At 38.3% G+C, this 19,801-nt stretch overlaps 1 protein-coding gene and 1 long non-coding RNA gene across 3 annotated transcripts; one reads left to right on the top strand and one right to left on the bottom strand.

The window, feature by feature from the left end:
- Window positions 1–774: 774 nt before the first annotated feature.
- Window positions 775–8,021, bottom strand: lhx8a (LIM homeobox 8a). Of its 2 annotated transcripts, none has more exons than XM_017420821.3 (8): window positions 7,757–8,021; window positions 5,579–5,734; window positions 4,939–5,060; window positions 3,422–3,642; window positions 3,168–3,277; window positions 2,063–2,158; window positions 1,215–1,395; window positions 775–958 (listed from the first exon to the last, which is right to left on the bottom strand). In XM_017420821.3, exons 1-8 carry the CDS (start codon window positions 7,781–7,783, stop codon window positions 882–884), a joined length of 990 nt encoding a protein of 329 aa, XP_017276310.1. In that variant the 5' UTR covers window positions 7,784–8,021; the 3' UTR covers window positions 775–881. The 2 variants fall into 2 exon arrangements, with proteins under 2 accessions (XP_017276310.1, XP_017276309.1); XM_017420820.3 differs by lacking the exon at window positions 7,757–8,021 and adding an exon at window positions 6,834–7,094.
- Window positions 6,907–12,266, top strand: LOC112450664. The gene is made up of 3 exons (XR_003039346.2): window positions 6,907–7,005; window positions 7,120–7,214; window positions 11,049–12,266. It is a non-coding gene; the product is annotated as an uncharacterized LOC112450664 (long non-coding RNA).
- The last annotated feature ends 7,535 nt before the right edge of the window (window positions 12,267–19,801 follow it).

The raw sequence follows: 19,801 nt of genomic DNA, 5'->3' as shown, positions 1-19,801 counted from the left end.
ACTGAATACCACATTAATTCTAAGTTTGTAACTTTTATACTTTTCTAACTTTTGTACTGTTTTTGCACAGCTGTATTATTTGTATAAAACAGACAACTTCATAAGACTTGACAAATGATCCAAGAACATGTTTTGTGTTGTAGCAATCAACTTTAATCTCCAGTATCTCAGACCAAATGAAGGTCCCAGAGTGCAGTTCATCCGTGGCTCCTGGTAGAACCTGATGATACATTTACACATTGTACTGTGTGTCATCTGCAGTTAACACAGAAACAAAATTAAGTGTCCAGACTTTATACATGGATGTGTAGTATACAAAACTGTTGGTATTGTTAAAAAATAAAAAGGTAGTCCACATCAATGTTCTGCATTGAACATGTTTATAATGCAATTTAAGACTTGAAGGGGAAAAAAAATCATGTATTAATCGTAATGTAGTCCTTTCACAAAAGAAAAAATACATCTGATTTTTACACCTGTGAACGCGCACATTTTCTCAGTTGCATTCTCGTCAAAAACAAAACTTTCAGTCAAAACTAAATCAATTTTGTAATATTGTTGTTGAACAAAGTCACTCATTTCATTTAATATACCAAATAAGTTAAATCACATAAATTCATAGTATACATATTAACAAAAACTCAAATAATTACTTTCAGTTTGCAGTTAGCTGTGAATCCTCGTGTGAGTAACAAAAAGTGACTTGTTTTATTCTTCCAAGTGCTTGCTCACATGCAGTGACAATTCAGTGCTTTTAATTTCTAAGATAGCTTATCCATTTATCCCACACAAACCTTACAGAACTTTTAATACTAATCTTCTTTTTTTTTTTTTTAATCCTCTCCGGTGTTCTTCAGCCTCTTTCCTCAGGTGGATGAAGCTCAGGCATGGCCGACTGGCAGCTGGGTCAACGATGTGGTTAGAATTGGCTGAAGCAGAAGTGGGTCCGAAGTTTGAACTGAAAAAGATTTTTAAAAAAACTTGATTTATTTACCTTTTCCCTGAGGAATGACAGTGCAACAAGTTTGTCAGAGAGAAATATTTGCTTTGAACTTTAAAAAAAGAAACAATCTGATATTTATTGTAGTAAAAATGTGATTCTAACCTGTCTTATTGTTCACATGAAGCACTGATTTAGTCGTTTGTTGTTCAGGTATAATGTTTGATTTCTGTTGTAATTTGTCAGCACAGATTTGATCATTTGCTTATCTTACCATCCATATAAGTCAGAGTAGTGAGGAGGGGTGTGTCAGGGGAAAGATAGGTTGTGTACTGCAGATCCTCCATCAAAGGTGGAGTCAGCTGACCAGGAGCAAGTGATGTCATCATGACTGAGGAGGGCTGATTTGGAGAGATGTGCTTCTTCTGACGAGCTCGACAGTTCTGAAACCAAACCTGAATATGGGGACACGACACATATGATGGGTCTGGAAGGTTAGTTCTGGTTTTCAAGCAATAAAGACTCAACTCTGCTTCTATGAATTCTTACTTTTTCTACTAAAATCTCAAGCTGTCTAACAGCCAACATGATGAAAAACAATTGGATAGATAATGTTTTTGTGGCCACTAAAACAGATTTTAATGAAACTCCAGAAGTTAACCTACAACTGACTCACTTCCGACTCAAGATGGCCACCACATGTAATGGCACTTGGCCAACACAAAGACATCTTTAAATTTTACAGATACTGAGAGGGACTTTGATGTGGCAGTAGCTGAAACTCATCAACACATGCTTCAAGTGCCAACACATCTTATGAGATCTCGCATTACCAGGTTTGATCAAAGTGAATATAACGGTCTCCTCTTATCATAAGTTGATTTTTATTTAAATCTCTGGTGTGAAAGGCGACAAACGACAATTTTGATTTAGCTTCAGCTTCTAAACCACTGGGACTTCAGTCTTGCACAAAAGCAGAACTTCTAGTGAAATTTATTGTTCTCTATCAATAAAACAGATATTGTTTTTGGACATAGACAAAATGTGCATAACTGCAGAGCTTAATAACAGGAACTCCACCTGCACTCCATCTATTGATCTTGGGAGCTCTGGCAGCTTTACCTGAATGACTCTACGACTGAGACCAGTCCTTTCTGCCAGTTTCTGAAGAGTCTGGGCATCTGGGTTGTTATCTTTAGCAAACTGGGCTTGCATTACCTACAGACAGAGAGCAAACTGAATTTTCATGCGTTCACTCTGTATCTTTATCACTTTTACAGAGCAGAGAAACATCAACACAAGCTAAACTCGTTGCAGTAACAAACATTGCTTCTTTACACGTTTAGCAACCACAAATAAAATACAGCATCATGCTGTAGCTCTATTAGCCCCAAGTAAATATTTGCTTTTCTGAAAATACTGAGATAGAGTCCTAATTTTCTTTTCCCAGTTGTAATCTGATTTTAAGCTTTAAAAAAAAAAAAACATTTCTTGTAATCGTAACATGTTCTATAAAGCTTCCAAGGGGGAAAGGAGATGCACATCTGATATTTCAGGACTGCAGTGCAAAGTTAGTTTCTGCAAATATTTTGACACACACAAGATCAGTGACTGAGAGAATATGTGAATTTAGCAGCAAATCTCAGAGCAGTGACTGAGTGTGTTTCCTGTAAGAGCTGCTGTTTTAAATCATTTTCTGCAGTTGGCTTTTTAATTACCCGGTAGTGTGTCTACATTCAAATGTGAGTGGTGTTGAACACAACAGCCAACAAGAAGCCTTGTCCACACCACTAAGTCCTGTAAAAGGATGAACAGCTTCTAAACTGTACTTTGAACATTTATGTCCTGTCCCTTTTCTTGTTCTAGACCCCAGAGAACTCTTTTCAGTGATGTACCCCTTACAATATATTTGTTTTTAGCAGACTACCCCCTAACTTGAACAAAATAAAAAAAAATGTTTAGTAAAACTTGTGTAAAACAGTTCTGTGCTATCAGTGGCACTGTAGTGTTCAATTTTGAAACCAATAATTTAAATCAAAATGCACAGAGCTATGATTGCTGCAGTTAAACCTTTTTATTACAAGTAGAAATATTAAAAACAAGGCAATAAAATCCTGTGAATCCATTCATTCATGTTGTGAAACAAACTGATTTCACACAGACCCAGTTTGTTGGAAAATGACTCAATAAGAGTCAGTTAACACAAACAACCCCCAGCTGACAGTACCTGTAACTGGTCCATGGTGAAGCTGGTTCTGGCCCTTTTAGCAGGACGAGGCGCAGCGCCTGAGTCATCCCTGTTGGCCGAGTCTTCTTCTGCTGCTGCTTTTATTTGCTCTTTAGGGTAGGACACAGATTATGAATACAAATAGCACATCTATCTTTACTTGTAGGTTTGTATAACATTTGTTTTTCATAGTGTTTATTACAACTAAATAATATAAAGAGGGAGTTCAGAGGGTTAGAGTTTAGAGGACTGACCGTTTTCCTTGGCACGTTTGAGATTCTCCATCATGTTGTCATAGTGAGCCAGGCAAAAGACCCGGTTCTCTAGAAGGCCACATTCCTCTCCAGTAGACAGCTGGCGCTTGCATGTGGAGCAGGAGAAACACGCCAGGTGGAAGGTGCTTCCTTTTGCTCTGCGCACCCAGTCAGTGGAGTGGATGTTCCGGCCGCAGCGAGCGCAGCGGGTGCCATACCTCCTAAACACCGGAGGAAAACAAGGAGGGAGAGGAATTTTGAAAAGCAGGACTTTTTATATTTAAAAAGGTGTGTTGTGAAAAAGTGATCAGCAACCATTCAGCTGGGAATATAAATAACTATTGGTCACAAAACGTCTTCAGCTACAAAATAGAAGTCCAGTTGTTTTTTAGACCTTTTTTTATTTATTTACTATGTCCTGGATGACTGAGAATCTACACCAGCTCAGAGAGTTTGGGACAATACTTTACATGGCAAAATAAATTAAAATTAATCCTCAAAGTTAAAAGTCCTGCTTAAGACTGAAAGAAGTCAGCATGTTAGGCATTTAAAGAGCACCTTTACCACAAGAAGCCACCCACTTCAGTGAGTTCATCAGTGGAGACGAACTCACTGTCATCACCCAAAGGCTTAGTTCATGTAAAAGCTATATTTGCCTTTACATGAACTTCCTAATAAATCACTGTCATTAGGACTTAATATTGCGTGTTAAAGGTTAGTAAAACATGAAAGCAGTTAAAGGCCTAGCAGTCCTTGAAGGAACATAACACCCACCACCTTTCACAACAGAGTTTTGTTGAGAAATAAAGTAATAACAGTTTTGGTCAAATCTTGTAAATGGTGTTCTGTGTGATCTTATGCAACAACAAGATGTGTTAGTGCTTGAAGTGTGTGTCGAGGGATGACTCTCAGCTACTACCACACCGAATTCAGCTCAATATCCATCAGACTGACTGAGTTATACTGTAGCTACTTCTGTTGGCCGAGGTCGATTCATTGTTGTGGCTGTCTTGAATTGGATTGACTCCAAATGATGAAGAAAGTTTCACGAAAATTTATCCAGTGCTTCAGAAGATATTTTGCAAACAGGGATGTTAAGCAGTGCTTACACGTTTACAATATTTCAATTTTTATAGCTTTGGAGGAGATCAGAATTCCTTTCTGTATCATTTAAGTTAGCTGACAGTTTTATTTGAGCTTTTCTTCCCCGTGCTAACTAACAGACAAAGAAAAACAAGACTATCCGTCATTTTCTGAAAATAAAATCTTACTTTTAAACTCCAACTTGCAATGAAGTTATGAAACCCTGACATATAATTTATTTCCATTTTTAATCCTGCAACTATCAGACACATTCCTCGTGAATCCCTGTACTTTAATGTGTTAGATTAAGTTAAGAAAAAGGAACTTAACAGATATTCATGATAGGAAGTAGAAAACTTACTTTTATCTTCTCATTGCAAGAATCAGTGTTTTTATATTTAACGAATGACTTGAAAACGACAGCTTTGACATACCTGAAGTAGTCAAGTTTGCAGAAAACCTGTTTATCCTTCACATAACAGCTCACATGTCGGCCCAGGGATGTTTTACACACACTGCACGAGAGGCAGCGCACGTGCCAGCACAAGTTGTTCACCTAAACAAGGAAAAAAATAAAAGAAAATTTAAACTTTAAATGCCTCATAAAATGTTACACATCTTTAAAAATTACATTTCTTGTATCCTTTAACTAGAGGAACTGTTTTAAATAAATGCATTTACTTTATGGTTTAAATTTAACTTTTGTTAAAATACAATAATTTAAATATTAAACCCATTATACTACTATTGTACTATACCTACTATTCATCATGATGTACAAATTTACTGTTGGCAGTGTAGTACGACTTTTCTTAAAGCTTACTTTGTTTACAGAAATAAATACTTTTAAAAAAAAACTTTGTCCAGTAAATCCAAGTAAGACAGAAACAAAATGTGAAGATGTTTCAAAGGGTTTTTACAGAAAAATGTAGCAGCCAGTGGTCATGTTAAGAAATAAAATGAACAAAGCCTTGATTGGATAAGTAAATAAATCCTTTCTGAGGTCCTAAAGGACTTTAGGAAGCCAGGTCGGTTCGGTTTAGTGACGATGTTGTCAACTGATGCGAGTCAGACCTTGAGGAGGTATCTGTCCACGATCTCCAGGCCGCAGGAGGTGCACAGGGTTTTCTCCTGCTGGGAGACCACCTGTGGGACAGAGGACAAGGAGGACGAGGACAGGGAGGACGGGGAGTAGGAGTCCTCGAAGAGATCATCGGACCCGGAGGAACCCTGTCAGAAACAAGTCATTAAACATTGTAGAAGCCATAAAATGTAACAAAAAGGTACTAATACATGGACTTGTTCCTATAAGTAAACAACAAAATGTACCAAAAAGGTGTGAAAATACACAAGCTGTAATTATTTCTGTGTTTAAAAGTATTTTAAAACAAATGTTTTTCTTTTCTTTTTTTTTTTCCTTTTTTCCCCCCTTTTTTGGGTCTGGAAGAAATTGAGAAAGTTGAGTGTTAATATTAACTGACAAGTCCTTTCAAAATAAAAGTTAGTTTCTGCAGTTTGGATAAACTGCAGTAAATAAAGTAAAACATTACTTTATGTATTCATAAAAGATGCTAAAATTTTTGTTTTTGTTTTTTGTTTTTGCACATTTGAAAAACAACTGCTGTGGGCCAAAATGGGGTGCATAAAATAGGAAACTAAAGCAAAAGAGACCAAAGAAATAAAAACAATTAAAATACTGGTAAAACACAAACTACAAAAAAACAATAAAACATTAAAATTAGGTTAAAAAAATTACACTGTCATGCTGAATTAAAAGGCAAAGAGCACAGGTGTTGCATGGATATTTATTTTTTTTTAAGTCTGCTCTGTTTTATCTTCTCTTTACTTTAACAGTTATTAATTTATTCAACAATCATCTTGTTTTTATTCTTTCAAATTTACACTTCAGGGATATAATAGTGTGCATATAGACTAGTAAACAATATTTTTGGTTATTAAATGCATTGTTTATTTTAATATGGTCATTCAAGTCTGACATCTTTAGTTGTGTACTTTAGTAGCCTATAGGTTGCTGTAGATAAGTGGAATAGTTTAAATCTGTGTAAACTATTGTGTTTGATAATATTTTATGGCCTACTTTAAGTGGGAAGTGGGTGTAAATGGAGAGAATAAAAAAAAGTCTGCGCTCGGTCTGTTTAATGTTTGTAAATAAACTTAATTCATATTTTTTACTTAGTTTATTCCCTCGCGCGAGCTAGCCAGCATTTCATCCTTATTTTCCCCTTTCGGCCTCATTAGTCCGACGGGTGAAGAAAGGTGAGGGGGAGAAAAAAAAAAAAGATGTTAATTTGGGATTGAAAACACCTACTGAGTCATAAAAAGTTTGCCCGTGGTGCAGCTGAGTGAAAACGGCCTCCGCCGGCGGCCTTCCTCCCTCCGACATGGCGTCGAGTCCACGCGTGAGTCCCGAATGAGCGAGCAGGCCGAGGGGCCCCTTCACGTTTCCATGGCAACCAGGTGGCTCAGCGCAAACAGAGGGGGTCCGGGAGCATTTTATTGTGTTTTCATCATTAAAACTACAGGCTCGCTTTGCTGTAGGAGCCTCTGTGCGGCTGCATGCTTGTATGTTTAAATTAATGTTTTTAAACCGGCAGATTTTACCTGGGAACGTGACCGCGCGCAGCTGAGTTGCGTTCCCACTAATTGTGCTCGCACGTGCAGATGATCAGGAGTTAATGAGCGGACACAGGTGAGCTTAGTCTCTAATTAAGGCTTCTTCAGGGACTGTCGTGTTGTAGTAAGATCAAACCAATGGTCAAAGTGTGGTCACATATCCGTTGTTTGTTTGTTTGTTTGTATTCCTTCTCCCTGAACTACAGCTACACATAGAAATAGTATAGCCCAAATAGAAAACAAAAATCCATCAGTCAGAACCAGATTTATGAACAGTAGAGCCAAAAATAAACTGCAAACTGTTTTATAAATCATAAATCCCATTAGATTTTCTCCCCTCATGTATTCAGTTGGTTTAATTCATTACTTTTCATTTTTGTTGCTAATATAGCTGTTTTAATTTGTTTTAAACTAACAAATAGTAAAGGAAATAAATCCTCAAAAGCCATAGCCCATAGTAAACATAGTAAATAAATCATCTTTTCTATACCTCTCAAAGGATGGATGTAAAAGGCATCATTAATAATAAATCTTTTCAGCTAATAAAACAGAAATAGCCCATAAAAATCCTCCTCCTATATATATATATATATATATATATATATTGTTTATACTTACCAGACTGTTAGAGACACAGTTGAACATTTTCAGGGAGCATCCCGGTGCAGCCAGATGTTGCACAGCAGCAGATGGGAGTCTGGTTCCTCTGTCACCGTGGCAGAGGTACGTTCCCGCACTCCTGCCTCGCTCTCAGACTCTTGACGTGACTTGCAGACGTCCTCTCGCCCCCTTGTAGCGACGAGCCAGGCTTGTTTTGTCTTTATATTTATTTTTAAAAGAAAGCCCAGTGCACCTCCCACTGTGGTGGTCTGGGCCCGCCCTGCATCAGGTTCACATCTCCCCTGCCAAAAAAAAAAAAAAAAATCCTACAAGTCCTTTTCCTTTCCTTCCTTATTGGCCCGCAGGACAGCTGCTGAAGGTTACTGTTTGAAGCTGCAGAAATGAGGTAAATTGGTGAACGCAGGAAAGGCTGGATTAGAAGGTGTGTTGGTAAAGCAGGGGCTGAATTTAGCGGGCTAAAAACTATATTTATGCTATATTTACTATTCATTCTTAGACCATTCTGTTGTTCACAATTATGGTCTACAATTTGTTCATGTTGGATAACTTACAATGCCTATCATACCAGTGTAAGTATATGTCAATAAGGCAGAGAAGATAATGACTGTTTTGTTAGTTTTGTGTAATTTAATGTTAAATGGTGCAAAAACAAATAAGAACAGTTTTGCAGTTCTACCTCTCCACACTATTCAAGACTCCAAAATGACAGCACTGACTATCAGAAGAATTTATAAAACTATGATGGGCCTACAACCACAATATCTGTACAGCCTTTTATGTGTCGTCTATCCTTAATCAGCTTTGGCGGCTATTCTGAATCGGGTTGACTCCATAAGTTAATATGTAATATGTAACATACATCCAGTGACTCCTTCCTGAAGGTTTCATTCAAACCCATTCTCTGGTTCATCAGATATTTTGCCAACATGACGCACAAAGATACACGCTAAACCCTTATTACCCTTCTACCTTGGGGGTTTAGTCTGGTTCCGAAAAAGTGACTTTCTTACTTCATGAAAGCAGGAAAACATAAAGACAATAAATATTACATACGGGAATGAGCAATGATGCGATTCTATTTGTTTCATATTTTTATTCTGGTTTGTTCTCCGCAGCCCAGAAAGACTCTCTTCCTGTGAGAGACGTTTAGTTTCAGTTATCCAGCTCAACTTTATCAGGATCCTTCATCTTTTTCCTTTCCTGCCACCGGGGACCTTAGGAAAATAGCACAGGCCTTATTTTGTGGGGCTAAATCGTGTTTATTTAGACATCCACACTGAGCCGGATCGAAAGTTGACTCGGTCCTTTAAATCTTGCGCTTGGATTTAAAATAGGAAACTAAAATTGTTTGCCTCTTATTTGCCTGTTTGAAGCCCTCACTGCTTCTTTGGAAGTTGGGATGTTTTCAACATGTTTTGTCCTCTTTGATTGGTTTCTTTAAAACATTTGCCAACCAAACACCGGGGGTCAGAAAGGCCTGAATGAGATCATTTTTGTCAACGAGGAGGCAAGAAGCTGGGTCAGCAATCCCTTTGGGTCTCGTCTGTGAGAACCCAACACCTCAGCTGCCTCAGCGCTCCAAAACGGGGTCTTTAAGGTTGAATTCAGCAGCTTGGATGTGTGGGGCGGAGTGTGTTTAACCTCTCACAGAACGCTGTAGAACACGGTTGTAAAGTTGACACCATTAATTGTGGTCAAGTTTAGGGTTTGGACTTTAAAATAAAAGCAGATGTGAGACATTTCTGTTTCAGGAGATGGACTTCTTCCACCTCTTCTCATCCTAAGACGATCCCAGTTTAAAACTCTGGCATGAAAGGTGGCAGGCGATATGCATTCACTCAAGGAATGCTAGCCCTTTAATTTAAATATGAGGTTTTAAAAATAGTTAGCCACGAACGGCTTGTTTTTGTGACACTTTCCAAGCTTAAAGATGAAACTCTTACTGTGAACAAACTTTAAAGTGTTGGTTACCACATATGTATAATATTTTGTACCAGGATTATATTCAGCTAAGGAACAAATGTAAATATAAGTTAGTTTTGTTAACAATGCTTATTTTCATGTTTGACAAAGAAGCAAATAAGGAATTTAAAGCATAAAAAGCCAAAAGTTGTTTCTCAGTTAAAGTATATCATGTGACCACACATGAAGGATGGTTGATGCATCTTTCAGGTCCAGTGTCAGGGCTTTTCTGGATTTTTTTTTTTTTCTGTTTCTAAAAACAAAATACAACTTTCAGATTCCTGCTTATCTGCCAGAGCTGGGTTTTGCCCCCCTTCTTTTTTTTTAATCCTCTGTTTATCATCGTGACATCAGGGTTCGTGAGCAGTGGCGGTGTTTGTTACTGGGCTTGGTTTCCCTCCTCGGTGGAAAAAACATCCCAGCAGCCTAAAAACAAACACTTGTTTTTGGTTTAAAGCAGCAGTTGCTTCTGGTTTGATCAGGACGTACTGCGGCCTTATCTCGCTTTTTGAAAGAGTGACAGTATGGGTGTGTCGGCCTCTGTGTGTGTGTATGTGTGTGTGTTTGTATCCAAGTGCATCTGAGATCCCTTGGCTTGAAGTCACAAGAGTCATGGATGAAAGAGTGTATGATTTCTTCAGAGTGTGTGCTTAAAGAGTAAAGAAGTCCTCGACCCTCGCCTGCTGTTTGGTTTCTAACCAGTTACCTGACCTCTGACAGGAAGTGTGTAGCAGTGACAGGTATGAACACAATGACAAGACGGCAAAATGGTGGTTCTTTCACTCTGTACAGATTAAAACTATAGATGTTTAGAGTTTTGGTCGGGTTGTGTGTGCATGACACAAGACAAAGTTTAATGAAGCTTTCAAAAAGTAATGACTGAATGTGCACCTATAACTGGTTAACCTTTTGATGTCAATCTAATTGAAAATGGACGCAACAGCTGCCGGACGTTAGCCAACACAAAAATGGCCATAGCTCAGTCAGTTTAACAGATATTGAGCCAACATTTGATGTGGCAGTAGCTGAGAATCGTTTACCAGCCATACTCTGAGCGTGACATCTTGTTGATATCCCATGAGATTGTGCGTAACGTTGTTTTCTAGGTTTGGGCAAAAACAACTACAATTTTGTCGTTTCTTGACACAGAATGATCTTAGTTTGAAACTCTGGCATGAAAAGGCAAATGTTGATCCTTGAAGGAAAACTACTGTTAGTAAAAGTCAACCACCTAGCTAGTATTGGAATGAATGCATAAGTTAAGTTGTAGATGTACATTTTTTGTCTCTCCTCCCAGTCTTCTTCAGCTTTTTCATGTCACTTACAGTGCTTCATCAGCGGGACAACCACAATAAACAGCAGGACTTCTGGGTACTGTATTACCACGACAACAAAGGATTCAAAGGCAGGGATAAGGAGAACCACATCTGGGCTTCATTAGCATCGTTGGCCGGTGACAGATGACTTGGATTCTGCTCAGCAACACAACCTAATGCTGGGAGGAGAAGCACTTTGACAGAAGGAAACGGCATCAGGAAGAGAAACTGATGTTTCATGGGCAGCAGAAGACATTTCGGGACCAAATGGTGTTTCATTAGGCTTTTTAATTTTGCTGTAGAAGTACCAATGAATCCTTACTTCTCGTGATCATACAGCTTGGAAATAAGAGACAAACTAAGTCCACCGGCTCTAAAATGTGAAACAAATGAGGAGGTAACTTGACTCCAGCATCACTGAGTCCAGTTCAAAACGGCCAAATTTCCCAGAAAATAAGTATTTTTCTCAAATTAATTGGGTTAAGGTTTGGACTCTGTGTTTCCTCGTGCAAAAATAGTGTTACAAGCTCCCTGAATACTTTTTTTTACAGTTTCAGCTTGAGGAATCTTCCATTATCTTCCATCATCCATTAATTTTCTGCACTTGTCTGTGGCTGAAGTGCAGAGGCAGCAGGTCCAGGAGGAAAACCCAGACGTACTCCCTCCCTCTCCATCCCATCGTAGTTTGTTCAATATAGAAACAATCAGTGCATCTTTTATTTGTAGTGTTGCTGGATCTCCTTCTGACCACCTGAAGCAATCCCAGGTCACAACTGTGGCCTCGAAGACTTTACTTTACCCACTCGGCCTGCTGAGGGCATCACTTCATCCACCGTTCTTCTTACCGTGACCCCATCTCCCTGAAACCGTAAAGACTTCAGGCTTGTACCAAAACCACCACAACTAAAAGCCGTCTTCTGACTCTGAAGGAGTGTGCTTCTCTGTCCTGTTTTCCAGACTGTTTTCATGACATTTAAAACAAAAAAAACATATGTGAGCACAGAGAAAAGGAGAGAAGTAAACAGATTTAAAGATGCTGAACTAAAGAGCTGAGATCAAAACGCAATGTAATGAAGCTAAAGACGTGCTAATTCCCATAAACCTTCATATGCCAGCAAATAACTTTACAGAAAACTATCTAATAACGACAAATGAACACATTGAGACTATCAATGATGATCTATGAACATGATTTATTTTATTTATTTATTTTTTGTCAGAAATAAACTTTGAGCCAGTTCACACTGAATTTCTTCGATTTAAAGTTTAATCTTTTTGTTATTCTTATTTTGAGATGCAGATAAGTTAAAATTATAAGAAACCACAAGATCTCTGCATAGGCTCTGGCTTTTTAACGTACATTTATATTTTTTTCTCTTTGTACAAATCATTGTAAAGGTCTTTTTTTCTAAATTCTTTACTCGCTGCCGTACAGATGACAGAAAAAACAATGTTTTTTTTTTTTGTCACTTGTGCTGTAGGACATGGTCAGACAAACACTCTTAGCTGGCAGTAAATGTTCCAGCAGCAGAAGATTTTTCCGTCTCTTTGTTTTGAGGCTGTGCTCTGGTTCTGAGTGCGTAACTTTAGCTTCAAAGCTCCCTCTGTCAGCTGATTGGCTGACGCTGCCAGTAAACAAACTCCAAACTCGATGAAGGCCTGTTGTTGGTGTTGACACAACACTTTCATCCCATTTCTGTGTTCTTCTGCTGGCAAACGCAGATAAGTCACAAAAAAAAAGAGTTATTTTGAGTTATGCTGAAAGATCTATAACAGATACTTTTTTATCACTGCGCCTTTATTTCATGCATTTGCTGTGCCTGAACGGATTTGATTGTGTTAATACAACTGTGTAGATATAACGGTTTGTATAACGGTAAGTTATAATTGTTTCTAAAATTTCAGCTGGTTTGTGCTCCATTTTTTAACAAAACCTGTCATCTTACAACATCTTCACTCTAGGTGTTCATGTCTGAGTTGCCAAAAATCACCAAATGTTTTCTTTTGTTTCTTTATTTTTTTAAAAACATTGACAAAATACAACTTTTGTTTTTGACCATGGCCAGTTCAGAAAGGCAATTAGGCTTTGTTTAGATATAAAGATGATTTTTTTCTTTAAATCAACTAGTTCCCTTAAATTTTGAAGTAGATTAACATTTCTAGAGCTTGTTTGTATGTTTGTTTTTGCCAGTAAAGTTTAGTTGTTTCATTTTGCATTTCCCTCCTCTAAATGTGTGCATTATACCTTTTATTTAAATGGGGGCAAATTTCCTCATCGGGGGCACTAATTAACTGTCCTTTTTTTAAGGCTGTGAGAATGAAGGTGGTATCTCACTGGGCTGTAATTGTGAGGAAACAGACAGATTTTACCATCGCAGTCTCAATGTAACCAACAACCAGTAAGCCATGTAGCTGCATTTTCAGAGGCCAGTTTTTGAAAATCATACCTATTATTAATATTATTATTTATTTATTTTAGCTGCAGCTTGCAAACCTGAACTCCTGGCTTATTTTGATTGGCCACCTCTGCCTGCATCATACCTACTTCAGCTCACTTTGTACCCGCTTTGGCAGCTTCCCCCACATTTAACAATCAATCTGTTGGCCCCGTTTAGAGGTTACTAAAGTCACTCAATCCTTGGGTGAATCAGGGCCTGTGAATTGTTTCTCTTATGCCGCTGGTCCAAAACCTCACACGTACAAACGTTCAGCAGCGAGGGCGGAAGGGTGGTGCAGTGAAAACTAGCTGGGGGCCTTTCTTCATGGAGTTTGCAAGTTCTCCAGGTGCTGTTTCCTCTCACAGTCCAAAAACATGTATGTTAGGTTAATGTGTGGCTCTCATTTGTCCCTATGGGTGTGAGTGGGAATGATTGTTTGTCTGCGTGGCCCTGTGATGAACCAACGACCTGCTCAAGGCGCACCACATCTCTCACCAAATGACCGCTGGAGGTAAGCACCAGCTCCCCGAGACGCTGCACAGGATCAAGCAGGTGTAGAACATGGATGGATGGATCCGACAGTGGGAAAAAGGGCAGCTCGTTCAACATGGAGAAGCCGAGTCTTACAGGAGGGAACCCACATTCCAGGAAACCATCTGAGGCATTCAAAGAACACTTGGGAGGAAAAAAATGGTAAGTTTGGCAAAAATGTAGCCTGCAGCATATTTCTGGACGATGGCAGACATTCTGCAAGCTCTAACCAGGTACTGTTATAGACTACGAGGTATATTTCAAGTAGTGAGATTCCTAAATGAAAATGAACATTGATGTTAATTTTACAAGTTCATCAAAAGATTACAGAGCTTTCCTTTAACACCCCCACCCCCCCCCAAAGACCTATCAGAGACAACTTATGACTCACCACAGAATAACTAATGCATTTTCAGCCCCGTCTAATGGAAAACAAACATCTTTCCCACTTTTTGATTTATTTTGTTATCATTTTAAGCATAGTTTTGATAAATAGCCTCAGATTAGTAATATAAACAAGGACTAAAACTGTTCTATTATTATACGTTAAAAATACTTTTGTTCACACATCCTACGCCTTCGGTCCTGAGCTGGATGTGATTTCCCTTCCTGTCGTCGGCTCTTGATACCGTCGAACGAGAACAGAGATCAAAGCTTTGTCTGTCACTCCTGCTGACTCACGCTGCTAAAAACCAAACCCTTTGAGTCGCTCTGGTTTTAGGAAACTTTCATCACTTCATCTGCCGGGTTGCACTCAGCAAGACACTACAGTTTATCAAATCATATCATAATCACAACAAAGTCCTTTGTGTCTTAAAGTGGACGTCAGAACTGAGGGGTTTACGCTTATGTCTTCCTTCACTCATCTGTGAGGCTTTTTTCCCCCTTTTTGTTATTTTTTCTGCACTTTATTTCCTTCCTCCTTTCTTGCTTTTCGCTCTTTCTTTCTGCCTCATTCATTTTTTTTTCCTCCCCCTGCTTCGGCCCATTCACCACTTAGCTTTACTATCTGTCTCTCCATCTCTCCCTCCTGGTCTCTTGGACATGTCTCTGGGTTTCCTGTCCTTTGTGAAACCCTCCTCTCTGTCACATCTTGTTTTCCTCCATTCTATCCTGTTTGAATCCAGCTCCCGCCTCCTTGTACGGCGGAGTCACGCTATTGGAGGAAACGGGGGAACAGTGGCTGCTGAGTGACAGGCTATTCTGAGCAGACTGTGGAGGTAAACATGGCGAGGTAATGGAGGTAAACGTCCGGTCACTTGCTTGGGTGGTGCACAAACAATGGACCAGCCGGTTCTGGCTGGGCAGTCACTGGACCCGAACCACGTGGTGGGCAAAGCAGTCCACATGTATCACAGTAAAACTTGTACATTATTGCCAAAATAAGTCCAAAGTTTGATGTACACACTTAAAACAACTCATCTAACAGCTTACTTTGTCCTGTTTCCAGTCAGGATATTTAAAGTTTTCTTTTCAGCTGAAAATACACATCCTGTCTCCATTATACTGTATTTCTCTGACAATTAACTGTATAATTGACTGATTCAAATATGTTAAAAAAAGGGAAAGAAATGGTCAATATAACCCCAAATCAGAAAGACTAACATTACTGTAAAATAAAACTAATCAATACAAGCAAAAACGTTTTATTTAAAAATTTAAAGAATAAAAAATAGATAATTTGATAAACCTAAAGTAAGACTAAATCTTTATAAATGTGTTTCTGGACTATATAAGCCATGTGTTTACGGAAAAGACTTCTCGGTTCAGATGAGATCAGATAAAAAGTCTGAAAATGAAAAACATGACTTTATAAATACTTAAGACTTATGGTAAAATAAGCTCCACCTGTATAGAACCATCACACAGTAACAACAAAGGGGCTGAATCACGTGTATCAATCTTAAAATTCCTGAAAATGAATCTGACATTAAGTTCCTGTTTCTGTCTGTCACCATTAGGTCGAGTGGGGCACGCACACAAACACACACACAGGAAGTGTGTGAGGCCCTGTCTGGCTGCCAGAGTGCAAGGTGATTCTCTGGTAGGAATTGGACTTTGTAGTAATTTATTCACACTTCAGGCCAAAGTAAACCTATGACTTCAGTCTCTGTGTGGTTTAGAAATCCAACAAGTGCCACAGTTTGGGTCCTTTAGGGTTGTGGAGTTCTTATGGCACCAAAACCCAACCCAGGGCTTGAGGGGTGGAGGGGCTCAGGTTGCTACAGCTTCGGGGGGGGGTTCAGTCTGACTGGGTGGTGCGTCCCTGTCGTAGTGCCTTTTTCAGAGGGAAATCAAAAGTAAAATGTCTGTTCTGTCAACACTGGTGCATCATTTTTAAAGTTGGCAACGACAGCTTTGTTAATGTCATCAACGTGTTTCAACAAGAATGGTTTAAAAAACAATATTTATCCTCTAGAATCAGCGTAAAATACATGGATATTTCAGAAATATTAATGATTTCAGAAACGATTTGTGAAAAGAGTGAAGACTAATCACTATTTGTTGTAAAACTGTCACAGGATAAGCCAAATGGAAATGGTGATAAATCTAATCTATAGAGGAGGAGCCTGTTATAGCAATTTTTAAAAAACTATCATAAAAAACAAACTCTGGGAGAGCAGAAGGATTTTTTTACTCTATTGTTAATCTGGTCTTCAGGGACTAATGTCCTGCAGGTTTTAGCTGTGTCCCTGCCCCACGTAGCTATGTGAACAAAATCTTCAAAAAGGTTTATTTTTAAACAAATGATTTCAATTGAAAGAGTTTTAAAATAACTTTTAAATGAAAGCAAGATCATGTATCTGGATTTTTTTCTTTAAAAGAAAATTACAGATTTTTGGATTCAAAATTTTATGAAACAGGAAAAGATGACAAACTGAATACTGGGTACTTTTCCTGTTTATGGACGATGCAGACTCCTACTATTCCAACCTGTTAGTCCAGAAAATTAGATTGTTTTTATTTATCTATTTTTCTTTTTCAGGGGATGGCTCTGCCAGGTAGATAAACCACAAATTCAGTGTTTGGAACCAAGATTACAGGTGAGTCACAGTAACATGCCTACACAAATACACCTTTATTGAAATGAATGGACCAAATTACGGGAGTCTGCAGAACATGACCACATGCTGAGGAGGTCGTTCAACCGTTTGAATCAGGTGTGTTTGTGCAGGAACCCTTGTTACCTCTGAGGACCAGTGTTGGGGGACTTGTGTTCACAGACAGGTGACTTTTAGAGAAACTTCTTCAACAAAGCGTTTCGTTCAACTTGATGTTTTTTGTGCTGTACCTGTTTACTGTCCTCAAGAGCTTGCATAATGCCAGCCTCTATCAGGTTCATAACAACAACCTGGGCCACAACCACAAACGTGAAGAAGTGTATGTTGGATCCCCAGGAGTTGTAGCTGGAGTGGCTGGAGACGTCCGGTCTGCACGTTCTGAGAGCACCCTGCAAGGCACAGAATGCTGTTCATTCACTGGCTGGCAGGCATGAAATCATTTGGATGAAAACTTGTATAACTCAGGTGTTTTTCAATAATAATACAAAGCAGGTGATGAGGGTGGAAGCATATATAAAACTCTCACAGTTGGTGTTTGTGTGGCACATGTGTGAGCGCACCCTCAAATCTATGAACAGATCGTAATAAAACTCTCAAAGTAATCACTGGGTGGACATCTACAGTTGATTATTTTTTGGAGTCAACCTAATTTAGGATGGTCACCACAGCTAATCAACATCAGCAAGACAAAAAAGGCTGTAAGTCAGTCGGTTTTACAGATGTTTAACTAAAATTTGCAGCAGTAGAAGCTGAGAGTCATTCACAACACACCCTTAGTGCCACATTGAGCAACATCTTTACTTAAATCTTTGATAATAACTGTCAGAGTCAAAGCTGTTTGTCTGTTGGCAAAATATCTCATGAACCACGTGATATTTTTTTAATTAAAACACTCAGAAAGCAATCATACATGTACATCTACAGCCTAGTAACTTGATTCAAGATGGCCGCCACAGCTAACCCACTTTAGCCAACACAAAATGTCTGTAACAGGCAAATTGACAAGCATTAATATTTAAATTTTATGTCCAGAATGTGAAAACCAGGGACTCTCAGACTTATAATGTTAACTTTGGGAGCCAGTTCATCGGAAGTGGAATGACTGCATATTAGAAGAAAATAGTTGCAAAACTTAGTTGTGTCCACTAGGTGGCAGAATATACTCATAGGTATGAAGTCTTGAGTTATGGCATCCACATCAGTATGTCTGTTTAAAAAATGTATTTAATATATAGTCAAAGAAAAAAAGACCATCTTTTTTTTCTGGTAAACTGGCAAAAAAGCTATAATCTGAAAGGTGTTGGAAAGTGTTAATCTGGTAATCTGTGGTGAGCAAATAAAGATGGTCTGTCTTTTGACACAAGGTTCGTTACAACTGAGGTCCAACAAGCTACTTTATATTAACAATTATTTAAAAAGTGAGAAAGCTGGAAAAACAAAGAAAATATAAAAATATTTACCGAAGATTTTTCTGTTATTTTCCTCATCCTTTCATTTTGTCATTTTTCTTTTCTCATCCGCCCTTTTTTTTCTCCATTCATCTCTCACCTCCTAATTCTCCATCTCCAGCTTCTTCTTTTTTTGCGTCGACATGTGCAGTAAAACAGCAGCTGGCTTTAAGCTGCAGTAAAATCTTTCTATTCGTTACGTAATCTTATAATCCTATTTCAGTATGTCAGTAAACACGCAAAAACATACAAGTGATGATGTCGTCTTTGCCAGCTGTTCAGGTTGTCATAAAAATTAGTTTTAAAAATGAATTAGGTTCAAGGTGAATGATTTTATTTGTCTTTGGAAAATAAATGCTTTGTACGACTTAAAGTAACCTCAAGAAGGAAAAATAAATTGGAATAATAACACAAAACAACAGCAATAGGAGGAAAAAACAAATCAAAATGAAAAAAGGCTTATTTGTGAAAGAAAAACTTGTCAATAACTGTTGGCATCTGTCTGTTAGCAAAATATCTCATAAAGCACTTGTCAAATTTGAATGAAACTTTCAGGAAGTAGTCACTGGGTGAGCATCTACAGGTGATTAACCTTTAGAGTCAACCTAGTTCAAAATGGCTGCCTTAACTAATCCATCTTAGTCTACAAAAAGGGTTATAACTTCACAGACATTGAGCTAAATTTGATGTGGTGGTAGCTGAGAGTCCTCCTCAACACATACTTCAAGGTTTTACTAAAATGGCTAAACCTTTAACCTTTCTCATCATAAAATGATCCTAACTTATATTTTGACACTTGTAGCTTGTAGCTTTTAGCTAATGTTTTTTGCTTTTAGCTTCTAGCTAGCAGTTTGCTACTTTTAGCTACTTTTTTGTCACTTTAGCTTTTGGTTACTCTTTTGCTACTGTTAGCTTTTATCAAACATCTTGTCGCATTTAACAAGCTTGTTGCTACTTCTGGCTTAGCATTTAGCTCCTTTTATGTCTTAGTTATTGTTGTACAAACACACACACACACACACACACATACATACATAAGGATAAATATATATAAGAATATATTTCCAGCACCATTCACTTTAGCTCCCTCAGCTTTGGAGTATTGTTTTGGAAAAGTGCTTTAAAAATGAAAGACATTTTCCTCATTTATTACCCGTTTTATGACAAAACAAAGTTCTGACCCGTGCGCGTTCATGAGCTCCTGTTTTTATGCATCTGAAGCTGTAGTCAGGCAGAGCAGAGATGTTAAACACAGATTAGTGTGAAGGGTCATTTAAAGTCCAAA

The sequence above is a fragment of the Kryptolebias marmoratus genome, linkage group LG20 (assembly GCF_001649575.2).
Source record: "Kryptolebias marmoratus isolate JLee-2015 linkage group LG20, ASM164957v2, whole genome shotgun sequence".
Taxonomy (NCBI): domain Eukaryota; kingdom Metazoa; phylum Chordata; class Actinopteri; order Cyprinodontiformes; family Rivulidae; genus Kryptolebias; species Kryptolebias marmoratus.
The sequence above is the reverse complement of the archived record's forward strand: the minus strand, read 5'-3'. Positions and strand labels throughout refer to the sequence as shown.

Coding starts and splice junctions, on each gene's coding strand:
- lhx8a (XM_017420820.3), bottom strand. CDS start 6,908: ATGTCGGAGGGAGGAAGGCCGCCGGCGGAGGCCGTTTTCACTCAGCTG. Junction 1,396..2,062: donor TCAGTCGTAGAGTCATTCAG/GTAAAGCTGCCA, acceptor CCCCATATTCAG/GTTTGGTTTCAGAACTGTCG. Junction 959..1,214: donor TACTCTGACTTATATGGATG/GTAAGATAAGCA, acceptor AATCTTTTTCAG/TTCAAACTTCGGACCCACTT.